The following is a 21,336-nucleotide window of genomic DNA, read 5'->3' on the forward strand; positions in this document are numbered from 1 at the left end:
CCCATTTCAAGGTCGCCGACGTTGTTTTAACGCGAAAAGACAGCCGCTAGAATAACAGTGCGATCTCCAGTACATTCCTTAAGCTGGTTGTGATCTTGACATCGTGGAGCGTGACCTTCATCAGCAGACTCATTACGTTATTGTATGCACTTCTCATCCATGACTGCTCAAAGGCCTCATTATTGTCCTTGCAAGCAGCATGTGACCTATTCATCTCGAGGGCGCATTTGAGCAGTTCATGAGCAAATTATTAAAAGGTCAATATTGCTAAACGTATTCAATTTTTTTTCTCATGATGACATATTAAAGCAACGGTAGTAGTTGTGCTAGTGTTTCTCCTCGGTTCCCTTTAGGGCCTCAAAAGTGGGATTTAGAGAGTTCTGAACAATGCGGTGTATTGATGTACATCGTAGTGTCATTTGCATAATTGGCTATGATGAATTTTGCAAAAAGTGTGTAAAAAAACAAACAAATATCTGTCCCCCTGTGAGTGCTTTTAGAGGGGAGGGTCCCACATTAGCGCCAAATCTATTTATGGTGCCCCAAATATATTTGTGTGTATAATATGATAATTTGAGCTGTAATATTAGCATCATAGTAGCAACCTGATACTGTCATATTATAGGCTAGGATTGTGTGCAATAACCAATTACCGTATTTTCTGGACTATAAGTCGCACAAGGCCAAAAATGCATAATTAGTAGGTAGAAAAAACATACATGCATAAGTTGCATTTTTTGCAGGTAATTTATTTTACAAACTAAGGCAATTTCCAACATGAATAAAAGAATAGAGAACAGGCTGAATAGGTGTAAGATATGCTAACACAATGGTTATTCAGCTACACAAAAAATAAACATGAACAGAAAATGTGTCCAGTGTTTATGGAACATAAACAGTTTTACGTACAGTAACTATTTTGTTTTCTTCATGGCAGTAAGAGTAGCCTCCGATTTACGCTAGTCCCGAACAAGTTTCTCACTCACTCCAAACTTTCTCTCGATTACTGTTTTCAGCTGCAGGTTTCACTACTTGCAGCTTGTAGTCTGCAGAATTATTTTTTTTTTTTTTTGGAGGGGCATTTGTGTTCTGTCGTTGTCTTTGTAAGCTAACGTCTACTGTTTAAATATTGAATTGTTAAGGAGTAGATTGTATCGGTGTGAAAGTCTAGAGTGTCCTCTTTTATGTATATTTTTTCATTTATAAGTCGCTCTGGAGTATAAGTCGCAGGAACCGACAACCTATGGAAAAAATGTGTGAGTCATTGTCCGGAAAATACAGTAACTGATTGTCCAGAATTGTGTGGAAAGGATTGTTTATCAATTATAACTTCAACAGATTGAAGCTAAATTGAACTTGACGACTCTCTATTTGTATTTATTTGTATTTTTAAAAAATGAAATATTTTTAAAATGTGTACCTCACCAAGCGTATCACAGAGGTGATGTTTTTGCTAGCTTCTAGCAAAAACAGCCAAAACTAGCAAAAACATTTTGTGTTCAAAATAACTTTAAAAGTTCAGAATGGATTGGGATGAAATTTTTAGGAATTGCCGAAAATTGGTTATGGAAGGACTGAAAATTTTTTGGGAGTAATGGTAATGGTAATGGTTTTATTTCATTTGAACGTGCATCAGATTACAATTGAATGCATCCCATAATCAGTTCACAGTTCCACATGTCCAAAAGGAGTAGGAAGAAGCAAAGCTTATTAAATCCTTCCCCTCCATCTGGTACTTTTACAATCAGTAACTGTTACATTTGTTCACTTCCTGCTTTCCATAATACAGTTTAAGGTTTTTTTTTTGTTTTTTTTTTAATAATGTACCTCGTACCAAACAAACTACTATCAGAAAGTCAGTATTGATACAGAGCTAATATTTCTACCTCCATGCCACTGATTAAAATTACGGAGGAAATGCAGATACAGATACAGGAGTGATACTGGAATACATTGGAATTTTTTAAAAGGATTCTTTAACTTTGTGAGTGAGGACCATTTTGGGCATTTGTGCATATAACGCCCCCTAAAATTGTCAAAGTCCAAATACAGGACAAGTTACAGCAGGTTCTAGTAAAGATAAAAAAAAAAAAATTGGATTCTTTTTTTGGTGTGAATCACTATACGGAGGGAACGATGGCTTTTGGCAGGGGTCTGTGCTCTCTAGTTATTATTCTAGACTGCTGAATTTGGCGCTTTTGTCCAAATAATGGAATAATTCAGCATTGGGGCAGCAGTTTATGTAAAAATCGATCAAAACCACCGTTATCCAGCACTGCTCTCTCTGAAAGCAATTAGAAAATTTGCCCGAAAACACAAATCCCAACCTTACGTTGAGCTCGAAGGTCTGAAAAGGACACCAGAGAATCCAAGATGCAGCTATCGAAACAATGCTAAAAACACATCATTATAAAAAAAAACTGCTTATGAAATGTCCTACCCATGGCCATTTGCATGATTGTCAGCTTTTTGCATGATTGTGTAAGCTATCAGTGTTAAAGATGACTGTAATCTAACTCCGTCTTTTGTGTTGCCTTCCTGCGATGTTCTACCCGGGATGACCCTGTTCTTCCTTTCTCTCTACGGACCCCTTCTCTTCTCTTCTCTTCCATCTGTAGGTAGAAACAAAGGTACAGCAGCTCCTTTTTCCAATGCGCTTCAAGTGTATACGTATGTGTGTTTACTTTCGTGGGTTCTGCCGCCGGTGGTCAACGGTTGGTTATGTGTGTGTTCATTAAACTTGTGCATGTCCTCGGTTGTGCCGTATGTACGACAGAGACTGTGAAAATTGGGAGACTGGATGTTTCCCCGCTAATGAGCGAGCGTGTCTAGTGTTGCATGACAGATGAATGATTGAGCCGAGACTGGAGTGGAGATGGAAAGAAAGATGATGTCAGCGCTGAATGCTCCGGAGGAAATGCCTTAATTATTGCCGTTTAACAGAAAATGATGAACGTCTGCTCTAATATGGATCACTCACAGACACTGGAAGCTGTGCATATTAATGACAGTGGGAAGATGCATTTGTGGTTACCTCCGATGTTAATTTATGAAAGCGCCTACTTGGATGTGACAGCTCGTTTCCTGGTGAAAAGGAGCTGATTGGGAAAGTTGACCTGACATTTGGCTTAATTTTGCCTCGTTGTATTGCAATCATGCAGACAAAGTTCCGATTTGATTCGTGTGTGTGTCTCAACTTTGGAGAACTGAGTTGACTTCCAGGCTTTGTCACACCACAACTGTGTTGTGTCGTCATGGTAACATAGCACGGCCAGTTGTGCTCCAGTTGGATGTCCGAGTTTGGTTAGCACGGTTAGTTACATTGAGTCATCTATATGACCTTCACTTTGTTTTTTTTGCAAATGAGGAGCCATAAGCGCCCTCTGGTGGACACACACAACTGGATGAATCATTGCAGCTCCCGGCAGCCAAGGCCTCCGCTGTGAAAAAATACATAATTAAGTCAAAATAGCATTTTCTTAATTTTTAAACACATATTGGTACTTGTCAGGTATATTTCTTAGCTACCCTTTTTAGTGTTAAGTTGCTGTGTGATGACTTTAGCTTTCTATTTAAGATGGCACCGTGAATCAGACTGTTATTTTGAGTAATGACTTCCGATGGTCATCTCTGTGTGGAGTTTGCATGTTCTTCCCGTGCATGCGTGGGTTTTCTCCGGGTGCTACGGTTTCCTCCCACATTCCAAAAACATGCTAATGTGAGTGTAAATGGTTGTTTGTCTATATGTGCCCTGTGATTGGCTGGCCACCAGTCCAGGGTGCCCCCAAAATTCACAAATTTTAGGTCAAAAAATAATTTTTTTGAAATTATATAATTGTCAGGGAGCTGCACGGCGGTCGAGCAGTTAGCGCGCAGGCCTCACAGCTAGAAGACCTGAGTTCAATTCCATCCTCGGCCATCTCTGTGTGGAGTTTGCATGTTCTCCCTGCGCATGTGTGGGTTTTCTCCGGTTGCTCCGGTTTCCTCCCACATTCCAAAAACATGCTAGGTTAATAGACGACTCCACATTATCTATAGGTATGAATGTGAGTCTATATGTCTATATGTGCCCTGTGATTGGCTGGCCACCAGTCCAGGGTGTACCCCGCCTCTCGCCTGAAGACAGCTGGGATAGGCTCCAGCACCCCCAGTGACCCTTGTGAGGATAAGCGGTAGAAAATGAATATATGAATGACTTCCGATGGTTTGGAAAGTTCATCGTGAGTTCCCTGTAGCTTGTGATTGGCTCCTGCCAAAAAAAGAGCTACCATTTCCTCACTGACTCGTAGCAGCGTATAATTGTTTTGTAACTTGTAGCTGCTTTACTAAATCAGAAGTAATGCTTTCCATTTGGAGTCCACGGAGAGTACCTCTGGTGCTTCTATTTCCTAAGGACACACAAACCCAATCCACAAGGGATTGAAAATTAACGATGCATGTAAAGGTTCATGTGATGGCAGCAATCCCTGTGCAAAACATGCAGGACTCCAAGGTCCAAAGGGCAATTTAAAGTTGCAGTGTGACGCTTGAGAATTAATTTTCCGGCCCTATTAGAGCTACACATGTGTGAATGTAAGTAATATGGTTTGGCAGTTTGAGGACACTGCAGCGGTAAAAAACTGGACCATAGGCCTTTAGAGAAGGGAAGAAGAAGATGAGATTTTGGAAGCCGAAAATGAAAATGATAGTCCCTCGTTTATCGTGGTTAACTGTTTCCAGACAAAAAACGTGGTGACTGATGATGGTATTCAGTTGTATTTCTACTATTAAGATGAAAGCCTTTCTGTAATAAAATCAGTGTAATGATCTATTATATTCTGGCAACAGACAAACCGATCTGCTATTGCAACTTTGACTCTCGAAGGAGCCGAATCAATTTTGTAAAGTAATGAGAAAGCGTTGCTGCAAAGGAAAGCATCTAATCCTATGGCTAAGAAAGCTTTGGACTAAGAATGTCTTCTTTAATACCAAAGTCACACACACACTAACTTTTAAAGTCAAAGTATTTCTTTGCATCGTTCACAGAGACGATTTACTTCATCTTCATCATTCGCTGGCCTCCGTATTGGTTGGTCTCTATCCTCCTCCTCCTTATCCTTCCTCCACCTCTTCATTGTTTATTGCAGTGTTTCTCCACTTCAGTGGAGATCACGAACACAAGTCACGCTCCGCATGGGAGGGCAGTGTTTGTGCTGAATGCCTGGCTGAGGCTTACCTCCCTGTACTCTTAAACGGCTGCTATACTTCTGTTAGAGTTGACAATGACGTTGGACAGCGGATTTAACCCTTAGATGCATAAGTGGGTCAACAATGACCCGGTCAGGTTGTTTTCTTGAAATAATTTTGTAATGAAATTTTTTTTAATCATTTCATATTCCAGATAATCCTGAAAAAACATGTTTTTGATATCATGCCATTCACATTTTTAACTTACTTTTTATAAATTTCAAGAAATTTTTGTTTTTGTGTTACTACCCCAACCTTCCATAAGTGGGTCAAAAATGACCCGGTCAGGTTGTTTTCTTGAAAAATCTTTGTAATTAAATTTTTTCATCGTTTCATATTCCAGTTATTCCTCAAAAAACACATTTTTGATATCATGCCATTCACATTTTTAACTTACATTTTAAGAAATTTGTGTTTTTGTGTTACTACCTCGACCTTCCATAAGTGGGTCAAAAATGACCCGGTCAGGTTGTTTTCTTGAAATATCTTTGTAATTAAATGTTTTTGGAATGTGGGAGGAAACCGGAGTACCCGGACAAAACCGACGCATGCATGGGGAGAACATGCAAACTCCACACAGAGATGGCCGAGGGTGGGATTGAACTCTGGTCTCCTAGCTGTGAGGCCTGCGCGCTAACCGCTCGACTGCCGTGCAGCCCCATGACAATTATATAATTTCAAAAATAAATATATTTTTGACCTAAAATTTGTGAATTTTGGGGGCAGTGACGACTGGATCGCAAATGGTAAAACTATCTAATTATAGTTTGGAATGGTGAAGTTGGTAAAATGACCTTTTAGAATCGGTTCCCTTCTGCTTTTGCATCCTTGCAGAGAGAATAAACAACAGGATTCTCCTGTTCTGAATCGTGCGACTCTGAGCACCAGGTGCCATTTATTGGCTTTGGCGTGTGTTGCTTGCAGTTTTGATAAATAGCGATTAATGGCCAGACGCTCACCCTGAAATTCAGTTTAACTCATGTGTCTCCTGAAAAAAACAGCCCAGAATTCGTCAGGTGGAATTGGAAGTTGCTAAAATTGAGGGTATTGGTCAAATTGATTTCAGCTCGAACCAGCTGCTCCTCGATTGGTCCGAAAATACAAGTACATCAACAATTTCCTTTAAACCCTTGGCTTTTCCTCTTGTTGCTTATTGTTTCTGAAGGAATACAGATTGTCTAAGGGGCAGCCTTTACCTGAGTAAAGCCCTTTACCTTGTTACAAGCCGGAGCCTAAATTGTTGTGAATTGTGCCTCCAAGGTAAATGCTGACAAGAAGTAGCGCATGAACCACCGTTTGCAGTACTTTCCTTACTTTCGGTGAACAAAATTCCCACAGCTATTGAATTTTTAGTACTTAATGAAATGCACTGTTCGGCAACAATCTGTTTCAGGATGCTTGTAAACATCCAAAACCTTACACACCATCCTTTCCAGGTATCATATCAACACTTTGAACAGCCATACAAGTGTAAAAGTAAGTTAACCACTATCTGTTAACTTTTTAAACATCCAATGTTCTTAACTAAATGATACTTAAAGATGCTTAAAAGTTGTTGTTTTGACTAATAACTGCATTTTGTTGCCCTGTACCAGTGACATAAACAATAACAATAAAGTTGAATCGAATCTAATCTAATAACAGGACATATTCAACCATGAAACAGCATGATTATTAATATATTTTAGTAAAAGAGAGTAGAACCTCCAAATTCGAATGGATGAGTGGCAAGGGATGACTGTCCATAAAAGGTAGATTTCTCTCAAAAAAAGTTGACAAATTTGTTGCAGGTGTGGCATAGCAACATGCTGTGTATTCAGCTGGCTACAATAAAAGGCCACTCCAAACCGTGCATCCTATTTGTCCTGATAAAAAAATGATAACCTCGTACTTTTGCTGCTGAGATACAGTAGTAAACGTAAACGTGATGTACTTCTGTGTCACTTTGCAAAGCACATTGAATATAAATAAACCATTGCCACAACAATTTTTTACTCACCGCTATGTTGCCCACATTTCATTTTTATCGTTATTAGTAGGCTCATCATTGTGGAATTCTGCTTTTAAAGAAACTTCCAATGTTTTTTTCTTTCTTCATTCGTGATCCCAGTGAATGGTGGATGATTTTAATAGAAATGAATAGAAAGATAACCCAAATCCCCCAAAATGCCATGATTTCTTTCTCCACAGTACAAGTCAAAAAGGAAAGTCAGTTAATTAAGGCAAATAATTAATGCAGAGCTGATAGTCAGTGTGTCTCGCTTTGGGGGGGGCAGAGAAAGCTTTGAGGAAATATTACCCGTCAGTGCTGTGTAAAATGATGATGTTATGTGATGCAGGTTTTTGAGTACATTTTTATTTTTTTTAATGTAATTTTTCCATTCCTGCACAGTCATTCTAGCATTTTCTCTTTGCTGCCATTGCCTTTATTTATGATTATATTATTATTATATATATAATATATTATTATATTGTGTTTTTTTTATTTTTATTTTTTTTATTTTTTATTTTTTTTATTATCTTTACGCTTGATGTTGTCCCTCCCTACATTTTACCGGAGGCCATAAGCCCAGACACTGTCAGCTGCAATGCCCCCCCCCCCTCCCACCCTTATCACAGACTTACCAGTGCCAACCTGACCATTGGTTGTCCAAGCACCACGCCTCCCCGCCCCCTCAGCTCTCTGCTACTGACCTCCAGAATCAACCGAGCAAAACTGATTCTCACTTTTTCACGGATCATATAGTGCGTCAGCAGTTATGCAACGGCAAGCGAAAAAATAGAGTGAGCGGAGACGGCGACCACATGCATATGGAAGCAACATATGTGTACATTTATTTGCACTAAACAGAGAAATGTGGCAGTTAAAGGTGCAGTCACACTAAATGTTGAGAATGACTGCCTTAGAACTGAACATCCCAAGGCCTTCCTAACCCAGATGAGAGACATAATCTCTCCAAGGTGTCCTGGATCTTCCCAAAGGCCTTTCTAGGGAGGCATCCAGACCAGATGCCCGAGCCACTTCCTCTGGTTCCTCCCAGTAGTATCTCCTGGATTGAGCCCAGATCACCCTGCAAAGGAAACTCATTTCCACTTGTACCCGGAATCCTGTCTCTTCAGTCACTTACCCATGTACCGAGGGTTTGCTTCAGGAGCTGAGGATTGACGATCTGCACCCGACCTCTTCGGGCTGTGCTGCATGGGTGCAGGCGTGGCCACCAGACGCTTGCCGTCGTGTCCCATCCCCAGGCCTGGCTCTACAATGACCTGCATCCAAGAAAACTTGGTGCACATATTGTATATTTCCTGTCATAGGGGTATTCCTGGTGATGGCAGGGGGCATGGGTTCCCAATTCCCGACCTGGCATCTGGCATAAAAAATACCAAAAAACATTCATGAAATTGACTCGCTGTAAATATATTTCCTATTGGAACCTGAATGTAGGATATTGTTTGAAAGACGGCAAAATCCTTTTGAGTAGGATTTATGTCAATAACTAGGTTAAGATGTTGCTGGAAGGGGTGCATCCATGTAAGTGTAAGAATTAGGATGATGTGGGAGCGTGTGTGCAGTGTGTGATTGTGCGGTGGAGGAGTGACACGTGGAGCCTTGATGGCTGCAGCCATGCATGGATGTTCACACCAGGAAGCGAGTAAACAAACACGGCAGCAGATAAGAAAGACGTGCGGTGACCGCTCCTGCATCGCTGCAGACTGTCCACTTCTTCCTTCATGCTTCGCTCATTGTCTCAATCAACCTCCATATTGTTTTTCCACGTAAAAGTAGGACTGTCACAAGATCAACATTTTTAATCTGATTAATTGCATTTGCCAAATTAATTGATCATGATTAATCACATTTGTCAAATTAATTAATCACGATTAATCACATTTATAATTAATTAATATTGATTAATCACACTTCCAAATTAATTAATCATGATTAATCATGTCCCACCCTTGGCCATCTCTGTGTGGAGTTTACATGTTCTCCCTGTGCATGAATTAATCCTGATTCATCACATTTTCAAATTAATTAATCATGATTAATCATGTCCCAGCCTTGGCCATCTCTGTGTGGAGTTTACATGTTCTCCCTGTGCATGAATTAATCATGATTCATCGCATTTTCAAATTAATTAATCATGATTAATCATGTCTCACTATGGCTGAAATATGCCCATTTTTCCGTATATTTATTGAAAGATATATATTATATATTTCTGTGGGCTGCATGGTGGACAAGTGGTTAGCACGCAGACCACACAGCTAGGAGACCCGAGTTCAATCCCACCCTTGGCCATCTCTTTGTGGACTTTGCATGTTCTCCCTGTGCATGCTTGCATTTTCTCCAGGTACTCCGGTTTCCTCCCACATTCCAAAAACATGCTAGGTTAATTGGCGACTCCAAATTGTCCATAGGTATGAATGTGAGTGTGAATGGTTGTTTGTCTATATGTGCCCTGTGATTGGCTGGCGACCAGTCCAGGATGTACCCTGCCTCTCGCCCGAAGGCGGCTGGGATAGGTTCCAGCAACCCGCGCAACCCTCGTGAGGATAAGCGGTAGAAAATGAATGAATGAATGAATGAATATATTTCTGTGTATTTATTATGAGCAATGAGAGATTGCGTTCAAAAACACCAATGTTCAATTGACTAAACAGCTCAAACTGGCTCACTCTTTACCATTAATGTTGGCAACAGATGGAATGAAACAGCATCCGCGTGGCTTTTCTGTCCCCTCCCCTCAAGAAGTCTTCAATAAAATAATGTTGAATGTTTATTTATTCATTTCATTCACCTTTTATATTTATTTGGCTTGGTTTTGTTTAATTATTCTCTAGAAAGTGATTTATGTTAACACTTCTGGGTGTCTGAAAGAGATTAATTGGATTTACATTATTTCCTATGGGGGAAGTTGTTTTCCGTGTTGACCTTTTGGAACAGATCAAACAATGAAAAACAGAGGTTCCACTGAATACAGTCATAAAAATGCACCCAAGAAGCTGAATGTATAACAAGGTTTTTATTTATTATAACTACATCATATAAATTCAGTGTTTTCCAGCCATTTAATTAGACTTGCTGTGCTAAGAATAGAAATATGCATTGAATTAATGCATTGTACACATCCTAATCATGCCCACATATTAGCTCTTTAATTGGTGCCAAAGATGCTTACAGTATTTGGACAGCAACAGCATTGTTAGTGTTTATCCGTGTTTGAGAAGACCCTATACAGCTTCATTAGATCTAAATTGGAGTGAATCTCCAACCTCCCCCCTTTGAGAATGAACATAGTCTGAGCCACGTATAGCAGGCGAATGCCCTTGCTTCGACTAAGCCATTATGCAGATGATATGCAAATAAAGCCATCCGATTAGATTCTGCTTAGCGTGCGGTGCACTGAGGGCGGATAATCAAGTGTTGATCAGCGCCCTATGCTGCACTGCTTGCTGTGTGTGAATAGAAAGTGTGTGTTTGTGTGCATTGCAATTGTGTGGCTAGCGTAACTGTGGACTTGTGGCCCATCGGATTTGGACGGAGAACATGTCTTCCACCTCTGTATTCCGTTACTATTCATTATTGCAGGAATTTTTTAATCAAAATGTTTATCATTCTATCTTGTTTATCTTGTTTGTTTTATGCACTTTGTTTGGCGGTCCTTGAACGCACCGTACTTGGAAGCTTTGACAGGCAATGCAGCCTCAAAAATTGTACGAGGTGAACACAAGTTGATATGATTGTAAGATGTTAGGGTTAGCATTGTTAGCATGTAAAATACCTGGGTTCGATTCTCGGCTTGGCATCTTTGTGTAGAGTTTGCAATGAATCATCATACGTTATCATCCGTTAGTCGTGACGACCGATACATTTTAAATGTTAAAGTAAAACTGCACTTAAAAAAAATTGCCCATCATCCACTATCCTTATGTGAAGCATGACCCCACGCATCTTTTCTCTTCTGCGAGTTCTAATGAGAGAAAAACAGCTTGCATGTGGGAGCTAACGACTATATATCCACTATGAAGCCTCCACAACATCTCTTATTTACAAAACTGAACTGCATACAAACCAAGTTATAGCGACATTGTTATTGTAGCAGCTAACTGGAAGTACTATTTTTCTGATGTAGTGACACAGCGCGTTGCACCATGTAGGGTTAATTGTGTTGTGATGTGGCATTTTTTCCTGTTAATTTTGAGTAGGTGGAAAAAGTGTCCATTATTCCGTGGTTTGTTGGATAACGATAATCTCTTGGAGCAACGTAAATGGTCTTCCACTCGTATAGTGCTTTTCCACCTCCAAGGCACTCAAAGCACTTTGACTGCTGTTACTGCTTGTATATGAAATGATATGATGTTTTATAGTCGAAATAGGTGTCTCCCATGACGTGCATTGGTACCTGTTTTTCTCATGGTGCAGTATTCCTTGATCACAATAGATGGAAATATTACCTGGAAACCTCATATTACAAATATACAACATAAAGTGCCCAGAAATATTTCAGTATTGAACAAAGTAAAATTTGTTCTCAATCAGAAATCACTCCACACTCTTTATTGCTCTCTGGTTCTACCATATCTTACTTATTGTGTGGAAATATGGGCTAATAACTATAAAAGCAATCTTCACTCGCTAAATGTACTGCAAAAAAAAGTCAGTAAGGGTAATTCATAATGCCGCCTAAAGAGAACATACTAACTCCTTATTTCTAAAATCACAAATACTTCAATTTGCTGATATAGTTCATCTTCAAACAGCTAAAATAAAATAAAATAAAATAAAATAAAATAAAATAAAATAAAATAAAATAAAATAAAATAAAATAAAATAAAATAAAATAAAATAAAATAAAATAAAATAAAATAAAATAAAATAAAATAAAATAAAATAAAATAAAATAACCAATTACCTAAAAATGTCATCCAATAATTCTCTACAAGAGAAGAGAAATATGATCTCAGGGAAGAACTACATTTGAAACACTTATATGCTAGGACTACGTTAAAAAGCCATAGCATTTCAGTATGTGGAATCAAACTATGGAATGGATTGAGTAAGGACCTCAAACAATGCAAGGATGAAGAGTCTTGCACCAGTCATGATGTGCTACATATATATCACTATATTGCCACTTACTATGGTACCCATTATGTCATTGGATGGTCATATCACCTTGTACTTCGGTACGAGGTACATTATTAAAAAAAAAAAACAAAAAAAAAAAAACAAAACCTTAAACTGTATTATGGAAAGCAGGAAGTGAACAAATGTAACAGTTACTGATTGTAAAAGTACCAGATGGAGGGGTAGGATTGAATAAGCTTTGCTTCTTCCTACTCCTTTTGGACATGTGGAACTGTGAACTGATTATGTGATGCATTCAATTGTAATCTGATGCATGTTCAAATGAAATTAAATCATTACCATTAAATGTGTTTAATACTTTGGTAAAACATATTTAGGGCTTTCACCTAGATTGTGTCACAAATGGAGCTGAATCTAATCTAATCACTAGAAATGTTCTGAAATTAGAAACACAGGGATCTGCTGTACTTGAGGGAGGACATTGCTGTCACAAAGGGATTATAGTCCTGTGCCAGTATACTATATGACACGCCCACTGGGTGAGAACATTCTTGACCTTCTGTTTGCTCTGATGTTCACGCCAGCAGCTGACATGCTCCGATGTGTTAACATGTCCAAATACGATCTTCTGTCTTTGAACATGAAAACGGCATTTAGATGTGCGTACCTGTCAAAGAGACCGAGTGAGGGCCTTCGTGAATTATGAAGCATATTTGCTTTTTAGCACATCAGCAGAAAGAGTTGATGCCACAGTCAATGTCACAGCCTTCATGCATAATTGCTTCACTTTGTCATCGCCAGGGGCGGGCCAGATCCACATCTGATTGCTTCCCTGCTTGCTTCTTTTCGTTCTGTCTTCATCTCCCCTCTCAGTCTTTATTCTCATTAGGCTCATTAGCGACAGAGACAAAGCGCCAGCATGTGGAAAAATGGGGAACAAAGTTGGATAAGCGTTCACATTCAGCCTTCACCTCTGTTGGCGTTTCGCATAGGGAGATATCAGACGATTTGCTCATAGCTAGGAATGGTTGCGTTGATCTAAATAAAGCCTAATCGAGGATAATACCGTGTTTTACGGACTATATGTCGCTCTGCTCGACATGAACGCAAACCTCATTATCTGACACGAAAATACAACATTAGCCACGTATACATGGACCCAAATATTCCAATTGCTTTCAGTTTATTTGCTCAAACAGAAAGAATGTAACCTTTGTATACACCTCATTCCGAAAGAAAAGTGCCAATCTGAATGAACATATAATCAGATTCCCAGGGGTGGAATATTCCTTTCCCCAATCCGATTGAGGTATCTTGTACCCGCTCAAACGGAAAGTTGTCAGACTGCGTTCTTCTTCGTGTTTTTTTCTTCTTCTGTTGTTTATTGGCGGTTGGCAAGCAGCTTTTGGTGTGCATTAGCGCCATCTGTGGAACAGAATCTAAACCCTTCTATACGCCATTCACAAGTCCAGAAAATATATATCTATATAAAACATTTTAATTATAAAATATTAGCAAGATTGAATTTGATCTTTTCCTGTTTAAATTTATCCCGGGTGCGTTCTTTCAGCACATGCTCAGATATGACGTAACACGCAACTCCAGACGTTCTTCACTTTTAAAAATGGAGGCGAGCAATCGGCACTGGACTGCTGCGGAAAGTTTGTTTTTGATCCAAACTAAATTTCAAGACTGGACGGATGAAAAACTGGCAAACTGAGTTATTCTAAATAGTGAAAGAAAAACTCGGGGAAGTCGGTATCACGTGATGTTGACGTTCACGTTTTACTGGGCATGCCCCATTGACTATTCTGTTTGATTATGGTAATGGAAATGGTTTTATTTAATTTGAACATGCATCAGATTACAATTGAATGCATCACATAATCAGTTCACAGTTCCACATGTCCAAAAGGAGTAGGAAGAAGAAAAGCTTATTAAATCCTACCCCTCCATCTGGTACTTTTACAATCAGTAACTGTTACATTTGTTCATTTCCTGCTTTCCTAATATACTTTCTTTATTTTTTATTTTTTTTTTGTCACGTACCGAAGTACAAGGTGATATGACCATCCAATGACATAATGGGTACCATAGTAAGTGTCAATATGGTGATATATATAGCACATCATGACTGGTTCAAGACCCTTCATCCTTGTATTTAGCTTAGCAAACATCAACTGCTTGTATTGTTTCTTGAATTGGCTCATCGTTGTGCATTATAGCGGCGCATGTAGACAAGAGATTGGAATATTCCTTTTCATGTGTATGTTTTCCGAAAAGTCATTCGAAAAGAGGAAAAACTCCTCATGTAAACGTTGCTACTGTAACATATATTGGTCGGAAAGTGGATAAAGCATAACAGGTATCCTAACACTGCTGTGTAATATACCACATTTCCCAATCCACAGGTATCATATAGTTATTGTTGCACATTACTTACAAACAGTCTCTGAGGCAGAAGCGTGTTAGAAAGTAAAAAAGCATCTGGTATGCGCTGTATCATTTCATTTGTGGGCCTAACTGCATCACCAGATCCACACAATGAATTACTGTAGGTGTCTCTAAACTTGACTTGAGGACAACAAATGTCTCTCTCACTGTCTCATATCCTTATTTGCAAGTTTAGTATGAGTTCCCATACAGAATATGCAGAAATTGCAACTGGACTTTTCAGATTGTGTGAAGGATCCTAAGTATTTATCCTCCAAGGTAATGGCACGCCCAAAATAGTCATGGACATATAGTCCTGTTCAGTACATGGTACTACGGCTTGAAAGGACTAACTATAATTGGGCCTGCATTTTCACTGCAGCTTTGCAGGGTGGATATTAGCGCCATAAACAGTGTGACATTGTATGAGCATGGCACAGTTTCCCCCCCCCAATTAACAGACCTCCTGTGTTTTTACAAACTGTCTTTCACCGCTCTAGTTTAGTTTGTCTGCTGGCAAAAGTGTTCCAAAAGGAAGTAAGGTTGAGATTGGTAACTTTCAACAATGCTGATAATTGCTTTCTGTCCAAAATGTCTACCTTTTTTAACCCTTAGATGCATAAGTGGGTCAAAAATGACCTGGTCAGGTTGTTTTCTTGAAATATCTTTGTAATTAAATTTTTTTAATCATTTCATATTCCAGGTATTCCTCAAAAAACATGTTTTTGATATAATGCCATTTAAATTTTTAATTTACATTTTATACATTTTAAGAAAAATTTTGTTTTTGTGTTACTACCCCAACCTTCCATAAGTGGGTCAAAAATGACCCGGTCAGGTTGTTTTCTTGAAATATCTTCGTAATTAATTTTTTTTTATCATTTCATGCCATTCAAATTTTTAACTTACCTTTTATACATTTTAAGAATTTTTAGTTTTTGTGTTACTACCCCAACCTTCCATAAGTTGGTCAAAAATGACCCGGTCAGGTTGTTTTCTTAAAATATCTTTGTAATTAAAAATATTTAGCATTCCATATTCGAGGTATTCCTAAAAAAACATGTTTTTGATATAATGCCATTCACATTTTTAACTTACCTTTTATACATTTTAACAAATTTTTGTTTTTGTGTTACTACCCCAACCTTCCATAAGTGGGTCAAAAAGGACCTGGTCAGGTTGTTTTCTTGAAATATCTTCGTAATTAAATTTTTTTTATCATTTCATATTCCAGGTATTCCTTAAAAAACATGTTTTCGATATCATGCCATTCAAATTTTTAACTTACCTTTTATACATTTTAAGAAATTTTAGTTTTTGTGTGACTACCCCAACCTTCCATAAGTGGGTCAAAAATGACCCGGTCAGGTTGTTTTCTTAAAATATCTTTGTAATTAAACATATTTAGCATTTCATATTCGAGGTATTCCTAAAAAAAACATGTTTTTCATATAATGCCATTCACATTTTTAACTTACCTTTTATACATTTTAACAAATTTTAGTTTTTGTGTTACTACCCCAACCTTCCATAAGTGGGTCAAAAATGACCCGGTCAGGTTGTTTTCTTGAAATATCTTCGTAATTAAATTTTTTTTATCATTTCATATTCCAGGTATTCCTTAAAAAACATGTTTTTGACATCATGCCATTCAAATTTTTAACTTACCTTTTATACATTTTAAGAAATTTTAGTTTTTGTGTTACTACACCAACCTTCCATTAGTGGGTCATTTTCTTTTTCAAAGATGTAAAAAAGTGAAAAATTAAGATGTTTCTAACATGAAATCATTCTTGTGTGGTCCTAAATATAATACTAAATATCATACAAGTGATTATTCTGAACCAAAATGGCAAAATTGGGATAAAAACGCATTGATTCTAGTATGGGTCATTTTTGACCCACTTATGGAAGAGTGTAGGGTCCAGTCACTCATGCATCTAAGGGTTAACGTGTATTGATACAGAAGTGGTTTGCATTTGTTAACTGCTTGGTATTTGTAGTTTTAGTCGGTCCCCACACTGCAAGGCAAGCAGTGAGTGACGTTGATGTGTCTCATGGTTAAATGATGGGACTGTTTGGGGCACTAGCAGGCCTTTGAAACACTAAGTAATTGGTTTTCCTGGCAGAATGGGGCCACAGTCATAGCTTAGGGCCAGTGTAGCCGTGGCGTGCTTAAAACCTTTTTGGGTGGACTTGCTAAACCAGACACAAAAAGTGGAACTATTTAGCATAAAAGTTCAAAATGACTGGATGGCCATATTCTAAGGGTTTAAAAAGACTATATCCCGTGGAATTGGGATTTGTTGCTGACTCAAGGTCAAACCCTGCTTTATGTTTGAATTGAATGTTGTGCACAAACTGTCAAGATTACAATGTAGCATTGATGAAGATTTATTATAATTTGTGACTTCCAAAGCATCTTTTCTTGCAATTTAATACAGCGATATGCATTGATCTTTCTATAGAACTTTGTGTGTGTGTGTGTGCACTATATGTGCTTGTGTTTGATGTGTAGCGGGCTGTTTGCTGCAAAGGCTTGGATAGCCCCTGGCACCAGAAAAGCTTCCTACTGTATATACTTGTATATTGCCCTACAAGCCACTGACTCTTCTGGGAGACTATCTGAAGGAAATTTCCAAGAATGATGGAGGTTAGAGTTGTGAGGGGAATGCGTCAGTGACGGGGGAATAGCCGCAACATTTTCTTTAATGCAATCATCTTTATTGTTTTCTCTTTCCAAAGGCCTCCTACTTTCTGTGTGCAGTCATTCTTCTGCATAATGAACCCTGCCCCCACCCACCCGTTCGCTCATGTCGAGTATTATTATAGCGCGCAAGGCCACTAATATTCTATTGACAATTGGGGAACCGCATATTTCTTGTGGTCAAAATGCTTTGCAAGAAATGTGAGAAAGGGGATCAGTCAATGACTTATGATCATTAGTCCTGCACGCGCCCCTGGAAATACATTTTGGTCGATGGCAGCCATGTTTTTCACCCAAGCTCAGATTTTTGGCGTGTACCAAATATTTGGTAATCAATCCGATTCACGGTCCTTACACGTGAAACCGATCTTATCCACTGGTTTTATGTATCTCCGTCCACAAATGTCTGAAAGTCAGCCACTCTGCAAAACTGACGTCTACAAATTTTGGGGGTTTTGGGACCCCAATCCTGTCAACAATGCCGAATATGTTGTGAAATATTGAGAAGCAACAAGAAGACACATTTTGAGAGAGAAGGGCCACCTCGTTTATTCAATCGTCAGTTAAAGTTCCTCATGTTACTTCACTATGTCTTCTGTTCACTGCTGTGTACCTGTCACCGGCGTGTACTCCACATGTCGAAGTACTCTATTGAAATAAATGGACCCATTTTGTCCTTAGATTTGGAATTCAAACATGAAGTGAGTCACTCTGCAGTATTTACTATAAATACGGTTCCTGCTGCTCGTTCTTGTCAGGATAAATTGGTTTGAAGCGGTCAAGTCAGTTTGCCTGGACAGTGAGCTCCTGATGATACATTTATTTGACTGTCATCGACCAAGCGCTGGCTCCTGGCTTAGAGCATCCTGTGGGAAACGTCTAAGCCATGCGCTGCCAGGCTTCAAATGTAGTGAAAATCCTTGTTTTCCACAGTGAATAGGAGAAGCAAGCCACTGGCAATGCGGGACCATGCTGGCAGTTGAGCCTAGACGCCTGTCAGATGTTGCCCATTTAGAGCATGAAGAGGAGGAGGCGGAGCTTATGCCCGAAGCATGCTGCATCCTGTGGCTTTTTTCCTGATGCATCTTAGAAATTAGGGTTTTAAGGAGCTTTGTGGGGAAAGTTTCTTTGGGTGGATATTTATTTACCAACGGTAGGGTATTTTTTCCCTAGAATTATATATTTTTAACGTCTGTATGTACTTGGTTGTAATTACAATGCTGGTCTGTATATTTTGGGTCTGCATTTATCGATGAATCAACATTTCTGCCTCTTTTCTGATAAAACTGTTTGTGTTTGCTTCATCTTGAATTGGTCCCGCTGCAGCAGGGGTGGCCAAATGTTTTGACTCGCCGGCCGCATTGCTTTAACAACATTTACGGGGGGGGCGGACTATATATTTTATAGTAACAGTCCACCTGGAAGTATTGTATCTGTATAAGTGTGGGTGTGTGTTGTGTCCCTTTTTTTAGGAGCACTTTAAAAACGGCAGACCACATCAAATAACGAAATTAATAAAACCGTCAAAAGGTTGGCTCAAGCTATGATACCAGGTTGTATGTTAAGTTTAAATTAAATACTTTGGAAAGAACAGTATTCAAACACTTGGCGGTCCGGATGTAGCCCCCGGGCCGTAGTTTGCCCAAATTTGCTCTACAGCCTAACCGATTATTTTATTAATTGACACAATAAGCTTCATATGAATCAACTAAGAGTGTAATCATATGCTGGAACCTACCCCAAAGGCGGTGTACACCCTGGGCTAGTCTCCAGTCAATCCTATAGACAATATTCTTACGTATAGACAAAGTAAACAATTAACCTAATGCATAGTGCTATAGTGCAAATCCATGCAGAACCAGAAGGCTCATGGTAAGAATTATTGTATTTATGATTGGTTTGGGGCTGCACGGTGTCCGAGTGGTTAGCACGCAAGCCTCACAGCTAGGCAACCTGAGTTCAATTGCACCCACAGCCATCTCTGTGTGGAGTTAGCATGTTCTCCCCGTGCATGCGTCCACACAAAGTGTAGGTTCCTAAAGAAATGTTGCTCTTTAATATAGTCAGCATTTCCAGAAATGTTGCAAACGTTAGACAGTAAGAATTGCCTATGAGAATATATATGTCACATTTGGCAATTCCAAAACTTCACAGATATATATATAATATGTATGATATATAGTATACTGTACATTATTAATTCAGGGCTGCACGGCGGAAGAGGGGTTAGCGCACAGACCTCACAGCTAGAAGACCCGAGTTCAACCCCACCCTCGGCCATCTCTGTGTGGAGTTTGCATGTTCTCCCCGTGCATGCGTTGGTTTTCTCCGGGTACTCCAGTTTCCTCCCACATTCCAAAAACATGCTAGGTTAATTAGCGACTCCAAATTGTCCATAGATATGAATGTGAGTGTGAATGGTTGTTTGTCTATATGTGCCCTGTGATTGGCTGGCGACCAGTCCAGGGTGTACCCCGAAGACTCTCGCCTGAAGACAGCTGGGATAGGCTCCAGCATCCCTGCGACCATTGTGAGGATAAGCGGTAGAAAATGAATTATTGGTTAGCTTCAGTATAACAGCAATAAAATCAGAGACTTATTATATTCTAAAATTGATGGTTGCAAAAATAATATATGGCTCTCATGGAAATATATTTTAATATATGTCTTTCATGGCTCGCTAGCCAAAAAGGTTCCTGACCCCTGGTCTACATGATTACTCGATTAATCAAAACAACAAGCTTCATATTAATCACCGAAGAAGATAATCATTAGTTGCAGCCCTATTGGGTTGTATATTCGGGTCAATGCACTATTTACTACTGAATACAACGGAAAATTAGACGCAAGGGTATTTTTTGCTCCTGCTCCCCCCCCCCCCAAAAAAATTAATTCAACCAACAATGGCTTGCCAAGGTCATAATATAATGCATAAATCCTATGAATAGTTAGTAGAGTTGATATTCCAAAGCAGTGCATAACAACCAAAGTATTATTTGTAGTGTTTTGTTGCAAATACTTGATCTACATATGCCATAAATGTTCATAGCGCTCATGAATCTTTAATGTCATTGAATCCGCTCCCTTAGCACCTATTCCAATTCATTTTTCTGCAGGTTATGGAACAAATGCAGCTTGTAAATTTAACTGAATTTACTCTTGTGTTTGCAACCGAGTCCACAATCGAGCAGGAACCAATATTATGCTTTATACATTTCCCCCAGCAGCACAGCCCCACTTTTGCGATGAAATATGAACTCTTTAAAAAATGCCTCATCCGTATTTTTCTTTATCCGTCCTGTTGTCTCTGCTCAAATCTTTCCCCGGCTTTGCACACTGCGCGGCTGCTTGTAATTGAGTCATTTTCTCCTTGTTTGAGCGCGAGTCTCCGGTAGCGATATCAAGGTGACCCCCCCTGCTATTGTTTGGGCTTCTGTGTTTTTGTCCCGCCAGCTCGCCAATGTAATCACTGCATTTCACACGATGAAATGGGTCACCTGTGCCAGTGGGACATCATTTGTCACCCAGAATACATTGTTTCACAGTTGGAAATGTCAGCAAACAGACAAGAATGTAGTGGATATTCAACACCTATTATCCTCTACTTATGTATCTCTGCTTTTGGGATGACCTCCTGTGAGTCAAAGGCTCGTATTCCCCTTCCTTCTGACCTCTGTACATTATCTTTGTTGATGGATGTGTATTAATTGGTGCTGTGTAAACAGGTAATTCATTTTAAGTGTTTTCACCCTCATGAATCGACATTCACACGTTTCAGTTTAGGCTATTGATACTATTACTTATATACACTCGGTTGTTTCAACTCAATGTATTTGGTTTGACATCCTCCAGTCAATCTGGCATCTTCAAATTGTCA

At 39.1% G+C, this 21,336-nt stretch overlaps 1 protein-coding gene across 1 annotated transcript in view; it reads left to right on the top strand.

Annotated features, from left to right (window-relative positions):
- Window positions 1–21,336, top strand: part of LOC131129542 (neurexin-3b-like) — a 340,697-nt gene that overhangs the window by 76,008 nt on the left and 243,353 nt on the right. Inside the window, exon 8 of the mRNA XM_058073250.1 lies at window positions 2,619–2,630. Within this exon, the coding sequence (XP_057929233.1) occupies window positions 2,619–2,630 (12 nt within the window). The remainder of the gene's footprint in view (window positions 1–2,618; window positions 2,631–21,336) is intronic.

The sequence above is a fragment of the Doryrhamphus excisus genome, chromosome 1 (genome assembly GCF_030265055.1).
Source record: "Doryrhamphus excisus isolate RoL2022-K1 chromosome 1, RoL_Dexc_1.0, whole genome shotgun sequence".
Taxonomy (NCBI): domain Eukaryota; kingdom Metazoa; phylum Chordata; class Actinopteri; order Syngnathiformes; family Syngnathidae; genus Doryrhamphus; species Doryrhamphus excisus.